The sequence below is a fragment of the Epinephelus moara genome, chromosome 6 (assembly GCF_006386435.1).
Source record: "Epinephelus moara isolate mb chromosome 6, YSFRI_EMoa_1.0, whole genome shotgun sequence".
In the NCBI taxonomy this organism is placed as follows: domain Eukaryota; kingdom Metazoa; phylum Chordata; class Actinopteri; order Perciformes; family Serranidae; genus Epinephelus; species Epinephelus moara.
In genome coordinates, this window is record NC_065511.1 from 24351169 (window position 1) to 24366743 (window position 15575).

Consider the following 15575-nt stretch of genomic DNA (forward strand, 5'->3'; position numbering starts at 1 on the left):
TAAAGCAAACAAACAACCGCCACATTTATGTACTGCATTGTTTCCTTTTCTACAGTTTGTCAGACTTAAGCATGACTACTTATGTCCATGTATTTAGACTTTAATGTATTGACTTGAGTTTTGCAAAAGAACTTGAACACAGTGGTGCCTGTTACATCGACAGACATTGAGCTATCCATGTTTATTTCCTGTTGCAGTGATAACTGATACTAATGTGAATAGACTGACAGGAAGGAACTCAAAATTCAAGCTGCTCCCAAGCAACAGATAACAGATCTACTGTAGAGTTAGACTACATGTGCAGCTATTCTGTTGATGAAACCGCTGATGCCTGATATTGCTCTCTAGTATTGACGCCACACTGGACTTGAACTCAAGACGCACGTACTTACTTGAATGTCTATGTGGAGCAATAATTTGTTTATCCGAAATGATGACCTGTTCTCTGAGCTTGTGGCGTGGGCGTAACTTCAAATAAATGCAGGCTCATTGGTTGATGAAATCCAAACCTAATTATCATGTCAGAGTTTATTCCTGAAGAGATGTAGTGGGAGGAGGTCCTTCAGTTAGATGCCCATTATGAAAGTCAACACGAGTTCCAGTTTTGCATTTTAGTTCATATTAAACAATTGCTGACTGCTCATTGCTCCACACAGAGTGGGTGTCACACTTTTTACTCTCTACTTCCGGCTTATGACATTTTATATCAGCTCATCTTTGAACTCACAAGTAATAAACTGGTGATGAACTTTGCTGAAAGGCACAGGAAGGCAAACAACACGGAGCTCTAATATTTATTTTTTTGTTTTTTTTCTGAAAACATCAGCTCTTAGGTAAGTGAATATTTTTATTTGTCTAATCAAACATTACAGATCCTTTTTGCTGTTGAAATTCCACACCTGGTGTTTGGAGTCTGGCTCGTTTGTTTTGAAATCCTGTGTCATAAAAAGCCATTTATTAGCCAACTTTATTTATTTGCACATATGAAAGATAGCTGCAAACAAATGAGAAATTAACAGTATCTACAGATTACTAAGAGAAAGGTAAAGATGCTGATTTGACGTCTTCAGAATCTGTCATGTGTTTGACCAGATACCTTGAAAAAGTTGCTGATGCAGACAAACCTATAAATGCTGACACAAACTGATTATGTCGTTGATGTCTAGTGACTTTTACCTACAGAACTCACTGCCAGTTCATACCTCTCAATCAGTTGGGATTGACAGCAGGTCCCTGTTGTGTTTTTGCTGATGCGGCTGTTTACATTTAGGTGACTGGGACTTTAAAGGGGAACACCACCAAATTTCAGAATTCCAATATGTTATTTCCATGGCCTATCAATATTTGTGAACATTTGCTACTCTCTCTCAAAGCTCGAAACCAGAGAATTAAGTTTCAAACTTGTGATGTCATAGGGTACAAAGTCTGGAGCTGCTCCACAGTCAATGAATGGGAGCCTGATTCTGTGGACTCACAGAGTGTTTGTTTTCTTTTTCATACCCAAATGAGTACCCATTCATACACAAAATTCTACTGTAGTGTTCTCAGTCCTGAAACAGGAAATGTACCAATATAGGCAGATCTCCCCGTTCCTCTCAGTGATCATCGTTGCACACACAATATATGACAGTTTCTGCCCTTACTCCGAAAAAGACAGTATTCCTACTAAGGTGTTCACATGGCTAATGAAAGTGACTATTCCACTAATATTACTGTTTACATACAACCATGCATTCTCAAATGAATGTGCCCTACTGATATCCAAGTCTTTGATAATGTTTAATATGGGTGCGTTTCTTCTTCTGACCAAAAATGGGGGAGTTTCTTTAGGGCACTCACTTCTACACCATCTTCCAAACTGTTAGTGAGTTGGTTGGTTTGTGTACAATGCATCCATGACAATGCACAGAGCTGACTGTCAACAGGCAACAGGATGTGTTTTGCAAACTGCAATAAACACATCATTTGTGACGCATATTCTGAATGTGCTGTGTCCACAGAATGCTCCTAAAACCTGAGTAATACCGACGTGTCTCACATATCATAGTTGGAAAATGCTACATTCTGAATATGCTGTTTACATGACCCATATCAAATTCAGAATATTGTCATAATATTGTGATACTAGTATGCATGTAAATGTAGTCAGTGTCATCTATAACATCTCTCCCAATTTGTTGTTGAAGGAGCAGCTCAGGACTTTGCACCCAATGACGTTAAAACTTAGTACACTAGCTTTTGGATTTGGGAAAGAGTTGTTCATGTTTACCAAGAGTGTGGGGCTGTCTCAGACTTTAGGAATAACGTATGAATTTTAAAGTGGGTGTATTTCCCTTTAAGATAATGTGATCGCTCAAACATGTTCTATATTTTCCCATATTCTCTGTTTGTTATATATCAGAAACAAGCTGGGTGTTTATTTGGACCAAATCATGTACACAGACATAACCATAACCATTGTCCCTGCTATAAAAAGAATCTGTGATTTTTAACCACCTGTTTCTGTGACTTTGGAAAGTCTGACTGGTGTTTGTTTACTTCATTTGGTTTAGGTTAATAATGGAGCCAGCAGTGAGGAGTGAGGTCATTCTCTCAGTTTACATAATTTCCTTCCTCATAGGCCTGCCATCCAACCTCCTGTCTCTGTACGCCTTCAGCGTTAAGATCAACTCCAAGCCCCTGCCAACAGACATCCTGCTTCTCAACCTGACTGTCTCTGACCTGCTCTTTCTGATCATCCTTCCTCTCAAGATGTACGAGGCAGCGTCAGGCATGGAATGGCACTTGCCCAGCTTCCTGTGCTCCATCACCTCCTTCACCTTCTTCTCCACAATCTACACCAGCTCCTTGCTGCTGATGGCGGTCAGTGTGGTCCGCTACATCGGGGTAGCTTTCCCTGTCACTTATCACCAGCTGCTCAAACCTGTGTATGCAATAGTTACCAGTGCTGTTATTTGGTTGATCTCAGCAGCACACTGCAGCATCACTTTCATTATCCAGCACCACCCATCCCTGTCCAGCAAAAACTCCAGTGTGTGCTATGAGAACTTCACTGAGAAACAGCTGAAGGTCCTCCTCCCTGTTCGTTTAGAGTTTTTCTTCGTGCTGTGCCTCACACCTCTTCTGATCTGTGTTTACTGCTACATGCACTGCATCTTGATCTTGTACAGTCGCCCCAGGATATCCCGGATGCAGAAACAGAAGGCCATTGGTATGGCCATGGGGACTCTAGCTGTGTTTCTCATTTGTGTGCTGCCATACAATTTCTCCCATTTACTGGGTTACTTCATGAATGAGAGCCCAAAATGGAGGTACTACACTTTGCTACTCAGCACCTTCAACACCTGTATTGATCCCATTATCTTCTACTATTCCTCCTCCGCTTTCCACTGCAATAGTAAAAAGTCAATTTTCAGGAAGCACGTAGTCACTGTTCCAGGATTACAAAAGCAGCCCACGAGCTCTGGCTAAGTGTAAAATGCACTTTCTATACAAAATGTACATATATAGCATCAATGTTATTATTGTAATGTATATTATAGGTATTACTATAACTTTTCTTTTTTCATTATTATTTTTTTTGCACAGTCACTTGCACTAGATGTGCTCACTTTAATCCAGTGCTCATTTTTATTCACTGCTTATTATTATCCACTTCTCATCATTATTATTATTATTTATCGCCATTAATTGTATTTTGGTCCTTTATTTTGCATGCCTAGTTTTTAGTTTTAAATTTTTTGAGTTTAAATTTTAAAATTTTTAATCTGACTCTCTCTCCTTGACTGCTGTAACACTGGAATTTCTCAATTGTGGGATCAGTAAAGGTGTATCTTATCTTATCTTATCTTATCTTATTATATCAGATATATTTGTAATGCTGTACAGACTGATCTAATAGTTTAGTTCATTTGTAAAATAATGTCACACATCTGGGTTTTGCTGGTCACTGAGTAACAACATTTTTGTTGATCTTATCGTGCTCAAAGAGTCTGAACTGCTTTTCATACCAAACAACCATAGATCATTATATGACAAACCACAGGACATGTATGATGCATATGCAAAATTCCAAATTTTTATTATTTTACAGTAAGTTCTCTATTCTCTATTTTTGAGCGGGAATTGATATCCTGTGCAGCCTTGACACGTTATTTCCTGCTTACTTTAACGTGGGCCGGCCACTCTTCTGCACTCATGCATCCTGTAGGCACACATGTAGAATATACCTGCAGAACAAAACATAGGTCCTTTGGTGTTGAATTATCACAAAGGCTGTTTCTGTAGTACACAGACATGTAAAGTACAAGATAATGGCACAATGACAAACTATTGTACCTGTACAGTAAAAAAAGCGTTTGGATGGTAAGAGATATTTTTGAATTTTCTAGTGTAAATGTTACTGATGTGTGAGACTGAAAATATATAGTGGGCATCTTAATGAGTGCAAAGCTGATGGGACTGCAAGGATTTTCTGTAAATAAAATTTCAATAAAAGTACAATGTCCATGTTTTACAAGATTTGACAGCTGTTGTAAGCTGTTTTCCTCAGTTTGTGATAACTGTGTAACATTCATACAAGGACTCAAACTGATTCTGTTTACTATCAGCAAAAACATTATCACACCAAACTCTGCTGCACTCTTTTATTTGAACAAACCTGCAAAGAAGGTCATGAGCAGTGCCACCCAGCCTAGTATATAGGACCAAGAGAAGCGCCAGTCACCAAAGCGCTTGCCCAAGAAGTTCACAGTCACTCCAGTGTAAATGGCCATTGCAAGCAGAACAAAGAGAGCTGGCATGGAGGGCAGAGAATGATGCAAATTGAAATTAATATCTGTAATAGTAAAGGTCATCTTTGTTGGAAGTCATGATGGTATGGCTAGTTTCCATGGCAGGCCTGGTGAACTTTATCTAAGATTTTCATAACATGCAAAGTCATTAAATAAAAACCTCATTCATGGCGATGTGATGTCAAAAAACAGAATTAGTAGGACATAATTTGGTTACTGCATGACTCACTTGAAACAAAGAACATGATCCCAGCAGCAAATGAGCGGTTGAACCTCTCGAAAGCGGAGAAGTGGGCAAAGGAGAGGATTCCTGCGATGATGCCAGCAAAGCATGACATGGCAGAGAGGATCATGAAAGCACGAGTGGCATTCCAATAAGCTGAGGAGTAGAAAGATATGTGCAGAAAGATACATAAAAAATGTCAGTTTCATACTCAAATGCAATCAATATCAACTGAAAATGGGAATGAATCTACTTTCTAACATTTCTACCCACCCATTAAACATGAACTCAGACTTTTTATTCCACACAACTTTTGCCCTTGTTCCAGTTTACTGCAGGACTCACACAGCAGCAATCATTAACACTGCCAGGGCAGGCAACCATAAAACAGTGATGGTATGCCTATCATATTGATGTCATATCATGTCTAGCAACTGCCATCAACTGGTCACATTGCACAGGGAAGTGCATTTATTTAAGTACAGTTTGAGCTCCTTTGACTATTTTAATGCATTTTTCCATGTCATTTGAACTTCTTGACCATTTATATCACTTATGTTTATCTGGCAGCAGCAGTTACTGTACCAGTGAGATTGTACATGCACTGCTGTAACTTCCCACCACTATACATATGCTTATTTCAACAAGCAGCCAACCTTAGTTTCTTTAGAAATGTTCTTTTCAGACAGTGGGACAGCATTATATAAACTGTGTTTTCTGTATTTCTTTGCTCCAAAATTCCATGACACTTATTCCTGCGCAGAATGAAATAGTCGAGGAGGAAGAAGAAGAAGAGAAGATAAAGTTATGATAAATACTACTTACAGGTCGACACAATGTTTATTTAAAACTCTAAGAGAGACAAAATCTCGTAGTGTTTTACAGTTTACTTAAAGGTCCAGTGTGTAGGAAATAGCGGCATAGTTCACAGTTTACCAAGTGCTCAGAGAGAGGAACTCACAGGCTGCTGTTTAGGCAAATGTTAAGGTCACTAATTTTGGAGCTCTGTTACTGGTATGTTATCTATGAGTAATGCAGAAGTGCAGACTGACAGAGACAGAACAAAAGAGATAATATGTGGGCAGTGAGAACGCACAGTTCGCCACAGTTTCTGGTTTCACAATTAAAATTTAAAAGTGAAACCACAAGAAGCCTCAGTCCTTTTACGTGTAATTGCCCTGTTGTCCTGTTACATGTTTACTCTGTCATTTTTCATGTGAAGCTCTCTGTGCATGTACGGTTACTGTTATTACTATGTGGGTTTTATTAGGTGTCGTATTTTGCATGAATTATTGCATTCATTACCTTTTTTGAATGCTCATTCTGTCCTTCTCATGTGAAGCTCTCAGTATGTGTAATTTCCTCACTGTAAAGCGCCCTGTGCTGCATTTGTTGTATACAAAGTGCTAAACAAATTGAGGTTTAATAATATTATTATTGTTATTGTTGCTGTCATCACCTCCAGAAATTCATACTGTACCTCAAAAGCAAGGACAGATTTAAGACACCAGTGTGCTCAGATAGGTAGACATTGACTCTTGTGAGAGCTGCTGTGCCTCAGGGGAGACCCAAGGGAATATTTAAGGGTCCAAGAAGATATTTTCCAACTTACCAATGCTGTCGGTCTGCATGTAACACTTGCCAGACATGCAGTACCTCCACAGGCCCTGATGGGCAAAGCTGCCAGACAGACGGTACTGCATCCAGTAGTCTGTGGCTGTGGAGACCACCAGCAGGATGTTCCCCACGATGGCACAAAATAGGCCCCCTCCCATGAAGCTGTGCATCATGAGTGACACTATGACAGTGGTAAAGGCTTTATGCACTGTGCAAAAAGAGAGAGAAGATGGGAGTAAGTAATGATGTTAGTCATTTTATATAACAGGGTTTGTAGCTTTAGCTTTAATGTTAATAGGAAATGGTTTCAGGAGACAGGGATGGCCTGAAGGAATGGATGCAGACTGTACGCATCTAGAGGCTGCCAAATGCAGTCAGTCTGCTGTGATATAAGTCAGCATTGCCACAGGTAAAATGGGGGCTTATCTTTGAGCTACAGTTTGGGTGACATGATTTAAGTCTCTAACAAAGGGAAAACATTCATTTTCATTTCCTGTTTAGATTTACCCTGCAGCTCTGGGGGCTTAAAACAACACCCCCCCGGCACACATCTATTCTAACCATTGCTTCACCTCCTGACAACAGAGTTGAATTTATACCACTGCATTTCCTCAGAGACAGAGATGACTCCTTCCTGTAGACTATTGGTAAGAGGGCAAACAAAGTTGATTTTTTTTTTTGTAATATGAATGTGGGGTTGTCTGCAAGCAGCAACATTTGCAGTTTCTCATTCAAGGAAGATTCTGTCTGAGGCAACCAGAGGATGTTAGAGCTAGTCTATCTATGTATGCATGTCTCTTTGTCTTGACCACACAGTTAGCTGTGACAACACAGCACAGAACTGGTCATAAAGCTGCTGGCTTGGACAGAGGATTCATACCAACCACACTATAGCTCATAGCAACATGTGAACATGTTTTTAGTAGTCCTCACTTTAGTCAAACTAGCCACAAATATGTACATTTATCTCCTATACCGACCACATTAAACCCAAATCAGAAAATAGCCTAAGAGCACCGCAGTCAAGTCACACATAACTTACAATGCTGTGAAAGACGATGATACAAATAGAGCCTTGAATTAAATGTTAAACAAGGTTTTAAAATGAAAACAATGACGGTAGCTTACAAAAATATGTCCAACTAGTCCAACTCCACAAAGACACATAAACAGGTAAACTATGGATGGATTACTACATGTGCCTACTGGGCACAGGACCAGGGGCCCAGAGTGTCAGGGGGCCCCTTGGCCTTCACTAGCACAATTTAAAATGTCAAATTAACACAAACCTACCAGGAACAGAATCAAAACGACAAAACAAGACACAAAAATGATCTCAGAGACACAAAAAACCCACAAGAAAACACAAAGTGACCACAATGAGACACAGACCCACAAAAAGATGCATAACAACAATAAATAACTACAAACCACCACAAAGTCCTGTGTGCCTTGTTTCTGTGACGGACAGGTGGTGGGGGCCTTTGCATATCTGTGCCCAGGGGCCCATTGTCTCATAATCAGCCCATGGGTTAAACCCTGTTCCCCTATGCAGCTGCACACACTGTAATTATCCATGATCTGTGTTTTGTTGCCTTTTTTAAAAATATGACAACAGCAAATTAGCCAAAGGAGTCAGTATTTCACAGCAGATATCAAACATCTGTGTCAACCGGATCCATTTTGCTCTCAGCCATCAGTTACAACATACATCATACACACTCTTGGTGGACAGTCCAAACACCATAGACGTATCTGTATATATGAAAGGAACCAGATAAATCTTGAATCCAAGTTTGGCATAAAACCTTGCGAAAGGTATCATGTATTAATTAAAAAGAATTCATGGGTAGTCCTGTGATAATATAGATGTTGAACAAAACAACACATGGAACACACATTTATACAAAATAGGCATTTTGCATGTAAACGACGTGAGATAAAATCCTGAAAGTGTGTCACTACACATGTATAGGCCCTCCGAGCCCACCTGTGAGTCATACACCCATTGGCCGCCACGGCATTATATGCAGTCTTTATGATTTTTTTTACTCCAAATTGTCATTACCTAAGTGTCACCAGCAATTAACAAAAGACGCAACATCATCTTACCTGAATTCCTCAGGATAAATCAACCCTCTTAAGTATCAGTCTTTCCTCAGGGAAAGAGTGAGAGAGAGTGCAAGCCAGGAGTGAGCGAAACGTCAAAGAGGAAGCCCTAGGCTGAATTCCAAAAAGTTATCCCCTCCACTTTTCTGTCGATGGAGGCAAAATCCTTTAAAACAATCAGCACAGAACAAATGCACTTGAGCTGGTGGGCCAAAAGCCACGTGACTCTTTCACACTGAACTACATGGGAGTATTTTGGGGGGTCAGGGGACAGGGGAGGGGTGATGGCGTTGGATGGTGATGGGGGAGGGTCTGGGATACGAGGCCGCTACACTACAGTCCTTGTCTGTTGTTCTATGAGGCATTCTGGAACTGTGGATGTGCAAAGGCTTGCAGTACTGCTGTGGTCAATGGAACATGCTGAAGCGCACACTTTCTTTCAGTGTGGCTGGGGTGTGGTTATGGGGACACATACACGCTTAGAACGGACACATGACCAAAGAGCTGCTTAAAAAAAAAAAAAAAAAAAAAGTGACACACCGCATGCAGAGTTCGCTTTACATGTTCACTCTGAATATGTAATGACACTGTGGAAACACTGACAGTAAAAGACTGTCCAATTCTGCTAATACACATATACTGAAAAATTGTACAGCTGAAGTATTAACAATATTAGTGTTAGCAGTGACAACTATTGGCATGCATCAACATGATTCACATGGCCTGCATAGTGTTTCAAAACAGTCACAGCTGCTACAGTGACTGGGTTATTTAAGGTTATTCAAGTGAAATGAGCAGCTAATGGTCTGTGGTAATATCCAGGGAACACTGATAAATATCCTGCTTGATTTACTCACAAAATTAAGGCAACTTAAATTGTATTCATATGATTTAATGTGAAAAATAAATAAATAAATTGAAAAAAAATATTGAAATTGAATAGTTGGTGTGAAAACAACACAACTTATTGTACATAAAAAAAAATTTTTTAATTAATTTTATCATGTAGATCCAGAAAGGTCGAGCATTTAATGCATTAGTACTATATTCATATTTTATTATATTAGAATATATTTAATTATTTTTATTTTATCTTATTCAGTTAGTTTACTAATTTATATTTATTTATCAGTATTTATTTATTTTATTTTTTTATTAGTATTTATATCATAGTATTAGTATTACAGACTGCTTTGCAATGATTTTGCGATGTATTTCTTAAAGTGTAATTACTTGAGATGATAGTCCATTACACATTATTTGGAAAATGTATTACACCTCCAGTTTTTATTAAGATCTATCAAATATTTGCTACTATTACAACATATACTACTTTTGTGGTGCGGTCGTTTCTTGTTCATTAAAGGCAGATGACACCAAACTCTGATTTTAATCAATCAGTTATTCAGGAACTGTGGACACCTTGACCACTATCCATAGTCACTGATACACTCCTCAAGTTCCAGGGCTCAAACGGTCCAGCACAACCCACATCACTCACAGTTCCCTATCCTGCGGCTCCTCCCTCTTTGCAATTTTATTGGAACAGAGTGAATAAAACAGGATCATTGTTTGTTGTGTGAGTGTAAGGAGATTGTCTGGGTTTACATAAATACATATCATAAAGGGAAAACATGCACAGTGTGTTGTATTTTGAACAAATAACTCTGAAACTAGATAGAAACCAGCAGTAGTAACATCATCTTTTTGTAATTAATTGCCTAATTATTCTACATATGGGATTTCTCTAAGTAATTTGATTCATTTGACAATACAATAAACATATATACAACTCACCGGGATGAAAACACACCCTAAAATGTTATTTTTTAACTTAGACAAAATCAGCATTTTGTGTATTTAAACTGCACACAGCTGTTGGGGTGTTTATTTTGCAGTCACACTGTAGCAGTATCATACATTCTTATGTGGTATTGGCACAAGCCACCTCCTGTGAACCCCTTGACTTCCCCATTCATGTAATCAACATGCCATTTACAACAGTTCTTAAGTAATGATGCATTTTGACAACACAGCTACGCTCACATGTGGTTGATGTGTCATCGGTACATTATCTGTTCAGGCACAGCTATCATCAACACTTGCCTGTCTGTGATGCAAATACATGCTTATACCAACGTCATGATCTCCCAGGTTAATTTAACAGTTACCTTGAGTGTGCAGTGATGTTCAGATGACATTGGCCTCTCACCTGATGACCTCACTCGCCACAGACATGATGTTTATGGTACGATAACTGGGCATCTAAGACAGAGAGAAAGAGATGGACACTATAGTGTGTAAACCAGAAATTCCTTTACTTTAAAAGGATATTATTACCTTTACTGAACTGGGAAGTGCAACAACCTCGACGGCACTGAAGATGGGGGTGTCTCTTAGGTGTAAACATGTTGTTGTTGGCGTCGTACCATGTCAAATAAAGGGGAGTCATGGGTTTGGAAACAGCATCACTCAGTTTAAAGCATTCATAACTGACTATGATTTAGCACCATAATCAGCTGCTCTTCCTCATGGGTGTATTGCCAGTCCACCTCCTGGGCACTGCCGAGGTGCCCTTGAGCAAGGCACCGAACCCCCCAACCGCTCGGAGCGCCTGTCATGGGCAGCCCCACTCTGACATCTCTCCACTTAGTGCATGTATAGGTCCTGTTTGTGCATGTGTGTGTTTGGACCTGTGTGTAATTGACAACAGAGTGAAAAATTGAATTTCCCCTCGGGGATTAATAAAGTATATAAAATTAAAATTAAATTAAAAATTAAATTATTATAGTATGAGAGACATATGATGGAATTTTGATCTACTCTCAAATATCATGCTGCCAAAAGATGACAGCACCTTCAAACTGTGTGACCAGCATGATAGAAAGAGCTACACAAAATGGCCGCTATGTTACAACACTAACACAAGCTAATTTGTCATGTGAATTACACTCACTTGGGTGTGTATTTAAATGTGGAAACAGGCCATCAGCACCACATAAAACCTTCATTTAGGGAGTACTCACACTCTGCACTGCTGGCCCTGCCCAGGGTGTGGACTTATATGCAGGGTAAAATGTTTTCACTGAGATGTCAGATAGTGTATATGATGATGTGTACACTCTGGTTAGGAGCTGTGAGAAGTCCACCATTCGAATTGCTCCACAGGAAGCAGCTGGCAGGTGGTTTACCATCAGTGTTACAGGCTTGAGTAAGAACACATTTGCACTAAACTGAACCGCTGTCTGGTCCAGAGAGATGTAAAGAAGGCAGAAAAGGGGAATCTGAAATTAAAGAGAAAAAAGAGACATGGGTGATGTAATTGGGGGGACGTAAGTGTAACTGAGGTAAATGATCTTGTACCCAAGGTTAACCGTTCTGGCTGGCCTGACACTTCCTCTGAAATGTCACACTTTGACCAGTTAACACAAGCCCTTCTTCATTTCATCATGATGAGAGCTTCGTCTTCCTCAAATCGAGGTTAACACTTGGAGCTAAAGATGGAAATCTGACAACCCTTTTTTAACTGCATCTTTAGACAAAACCTATTGAAACTTTTTACAGTAAGTTCTTGGTAATAGGTTTCATTCCTGTATAATTTGTGTATTAAAAGACACCAACTGGGGCGACCTCTAGCCAACTAGTAGAGTGTGCGCCTCAGGCCTTTGCAGCGGCTGGGGTTCCAACCTGTGGCTCTTTGCTGCATGTCATCCTCCATCCTTTCCCATCCGTCTTTCACTGTACTGTCATTAAAGGGTGCACAAAAAATAATCTTAAAAAACAAAACAAAACACATATTAGTTTGGAAGTTATAGCAGGTCTATCCAGTCATGCGTTTTCATCTGGATCGCGGTTTTAGTCTTTACAGTGATGTGGCTGTTAGCTTGTTTTCATTCAGTTATGGTGGTGAACTAATATTAGCATGAGTAAAAGTCAATTAGATTAAAAACAAATGAAGCAAAAAATAGAAATGCAGGCAGACAAAGGCAGTAGCAGCAACGTCGTCAGCTCTAATTGTGATTATTATCATTTATATAAAAGTATTTTCACATTCCATTGTGCCAACAGCTTAAAATCTTCTTGTGATGGGACGTCTTCAGCACCGCACAATAGCACCATCTGCTGCACAAATATAAATATGACACACATCAGATTACCATGATGGAAACACCTGACAGCTATATGAATGTGTGTTTCCTCACAACAGACAACACATCAGGGTGATACACGTACTGCAACACTGACTCACAGTTTCCTGGGTGGCGTGCTGCTCTCCTCAGCGTGAGACCTGACCTTAAAGTCTGCCACCTTTCCATGATCCTCAGCAACAAACACGATGTTGGGAGGAGGTGTCACTTATCATCTACCTGCGCTGTGCTGTTCACCACTGCTTTCACTCTGTGTGAATTTAACTCTGCGGGAGGAAGGAGATAAGGAGCAGGAGTATTTGATCTCATGGGTAAACCTGACAGCACTTCCCTCTGTGGGCTCCCGACTGACTGGCATCACTGGTTTAGCTGTTGTTCCTGTATAAAATACTTAAGGATCATTATAATGCATGCAGCCTATGTTAGAGTAAAGGACTAACAAAAGGATTTCAAGCACTTACTGGTGTTCAAACAGAAAAGAGCAGTTCAGTGCAACCAACTGATTTTGTGTGCTGCTGCAGATAAATAAAGTAGCAGTAGTGAAGTGGCTTGAAATACAGATACCAAGGAACAAGGGGTAATCTACCGAGACCGTCTCAAGTCAGTCAGGTACCTGGCTCTGCGGAGTAACTCTCCTCTTGACACCTCCCACACCATCACTGCAAACTGAAAGAAAGCTGATGAAAGCACAAGCAAATGAAACAGAATGATGGAGTGGTGAGAAAACACAGTGTGGGGCTTATAATGAGCACAGCAGCATATTACGTCGCCGGAGAAAACAAAACGGATCTGACATCCTTACAAATGCTTTGTTATGCATCCACTAATGGCCAGGACTGAATGCATGCACAGCAGCAGATCACTGTCACAAACTATGTTGAACATAGCAAATATAAATATAATATAGTTACTAAGAAACTATTTTGCAACCAGGGAAAAATTTTGAGTGACAAGGACGTGAGATCGTCTGTGTAAAGCCCACAGCCATTATCTGTTCTACGACAGAAGCATAAACAGGTTACTAGTTACTTTTGTAATGTATTTGAAGTGCAAACATTTTCCATATTCTTCAGATTCAGTTGAATTTATAAGTTAATAACAATATAAAAAATAAGGTTACCTTGGCAGTTTCTCCTCTCAACACTTTCATGTGTCTTCCAACAGGCACTGAACTGTCAGGGACTGAATTAAAGAATAATCAGAACATTACAATAATAACTCAATATATGGAAACGAAACATCTCGGCAAAGTCAATGTGACCGTTGACTGAAAGGTCAATCAGCTGTCATCCCTGTCACTGTCTTTATACCGTTAGGAAACCATGCTGAGTACGTACGGCGCAGTCTTTCAATTATAATATATATTAGTATGATGCCCCATTGTAACATACATACATAATCAAACACAGATTGTGACAACTGACATATGGCAAAACTACACCTTGAAAACATGCAAAATATAACACATATATAAAATCCTGGTTCAAAAAAAGTTTTTTGTAAAATGTAAATAAAAACAGGATGCAATGATCTGCAAATCCTTTTTCACTTAAATTAAAAACAACGACCCCGATATTTAATGGTTAAACTAATAAACTTTGTTTTTTGTAAATATACACTCATTCTGTGTTTGATGCCTGCAACACGTTCCAAATAAATTGGGACAGATTCATGTTGCTGTCTCACTGACAGCAGGTGAATATGGACCAGTGCATTCACTCTGTCACTGCATCCAACAGGTCAGTGTGTGGATGCAAAACAACTTTCTCCAGCTAAATTCAGACAAGACTGAAGTCATCGTATTTGGTCCACAGAAACAAAGAGAAAGTGTCAGCAGAAATCAGGTTAGAAATCTCGGGGTAATAATGGACTCAGACTTGAACTTTAACAGCCACATCAAATCAATAACATCAGCAGCTTTTTACCATCTAAAAAACATTGCCAAAATCAAAGGTATAGTGTTTAAACCTGACTTGGAGAGACTTATCCATGCATTTGTCTCTAGTAGGTTAGACTACTGTAACGGCCTGCTCACTGGCCTCTCCAAACGGGCCGTAAGACAGCTGCAGTACATCCAGAATGCTGCTGCTCGGGTCCTGACCAGAACCAGGAAGTACGAGCACATTAGTCCTGTGCTCAGGTCTCTACACTGGCTTCCTGTGGCTCAGAGAATAGACTTTAAAGCAGCTCTGCTTGTGTACAAGTCTCTCCACGGCCTAGCACCAAAGTACATCTCTGACATGTTAGTGCCATATGAACCATCTCGGACTCTGAGGACCTCAGGGACCGGCCTCCTGCTGGTGCCCAGAGTCAGGACTAAACATGGGGAATCAGGATTCCAGTTTTATGCAGCTAAAATCTGGAACAGTCTTTCTGAAGATGTGAGACAGGCCTCTACTCTGACAATGTTCAAATCTAGGCTCAAAACAGCTCTATTTCACTGTGCATATGACTGAAAGGATCTTATCTGCACTCTTCTCTTTTAAAGTTCATTTTATAATGATTATTTATGTTTTTATTTTGTATTGTGATTTTAATGCATTTTCTTGTTCTGTAAAGCACTTTGAATTACTTTGTGTACGAATTGTGCTCTACAAATAAACTTGCCTTGCCTTGCCTTGACCTCTGTGTTATATCACCTTTTTTTTAACAACACTCAGAAAGTGTTTGGGAACTGAGGACATT

The 15575-nt window shown here is 39.6% G+C and overlaps 2 protein-coding genes across 3 annotated transcripts; one reads left to right on the forward strand and one right to left on the reverse strand.

The window, feature by feature from the left end:
- Positions 1-661: 661 nt before the first annotated feature.
- LOC126392496 (free fatty acid receptor 2-like) lies at positions 662-3924 on the forward strand. Its single transcript, XM_050047909.1, has 2 exons — positions 662-833; positions 2553-3924. Exon 2 carries the CDS (start codon positions 2560-2562, stop codon positions 3469-3471), a length of 912 nt encoding a protein of 303 aa, XP_049903866.1. The 5' UTR covers positions 662-833; positions 2553-2559; the 3' UTR covers positions 3472-3924.
- A 132-nt stretch (positions 3925-4056) lies between these two features.
- Positions 4057-8959, reverse strand: lim2.5 (lens intrinsic membrane protein 2.5). Of its 2 annotated transcripts, none has more exons than XM_050047910.1 (5): positions 8746-8959; positions 6629-6841; positions 5023-5172; positions 4661-4795; positions 4057-4229 (listed from the first exon to the last, which is right to left on the reverse strand). In XM_050047910.1, the coding sequence occupies exons 2-5, from the start codon at positions 6804-6806 to the stop codon at positions 4168-4170; spliced, it is 525 nt and encodes a 174-aa protein (XP_049903867.1). In that variant the 5' UTR covers positions 6807-6841; positions 8746-8959; the 3' UTR covers positions 4057-4167. The 2 variants fall into 2 exon arrangements, with proteins under 2 accessions (XP_049903867.1, XP_049903868.1); XM_050047911.1 differs by lacking the exon at positions 8746-8959 and adding an exon at positions 8624-8644.
- Between the last annotated feature and the right edge of the window lie 6616 nt (positions 8960-15575).

Excerpts from the sequence above, each read along its gene's own strand:
- LOC126392496 (XM_050047909.1), top strand. The coding sequence starts at position 2,560 with ATGGAGCCAGCAGTGAGGAGTGAGGTCATTCTCTCAGTTTACATAATT.
- lim2.5 (XM_050047910.1), bottom strand. The coding sequence starts at position 6,806 with ATGATGCACAGCTTCATGGGAGGGGGCCTATTTTGTGCCATCGTGGGG. Across the intron at positions 5,173-6,628 it reads CATGCAGACCGACAGCATTG|CTTATTGGAATGCCACTCGT; the intron begins GTAAGTTGGAAA and ends TCTACTCCTCAG. Across the intron at positions 4,796-5,022 it reads GATCATGTTCTTTGTTTCAA|CTCTCTTTGTTCTGCTTGCA; the intron begins GTGAGTCATGCA and ends CCTCCATGCCAG.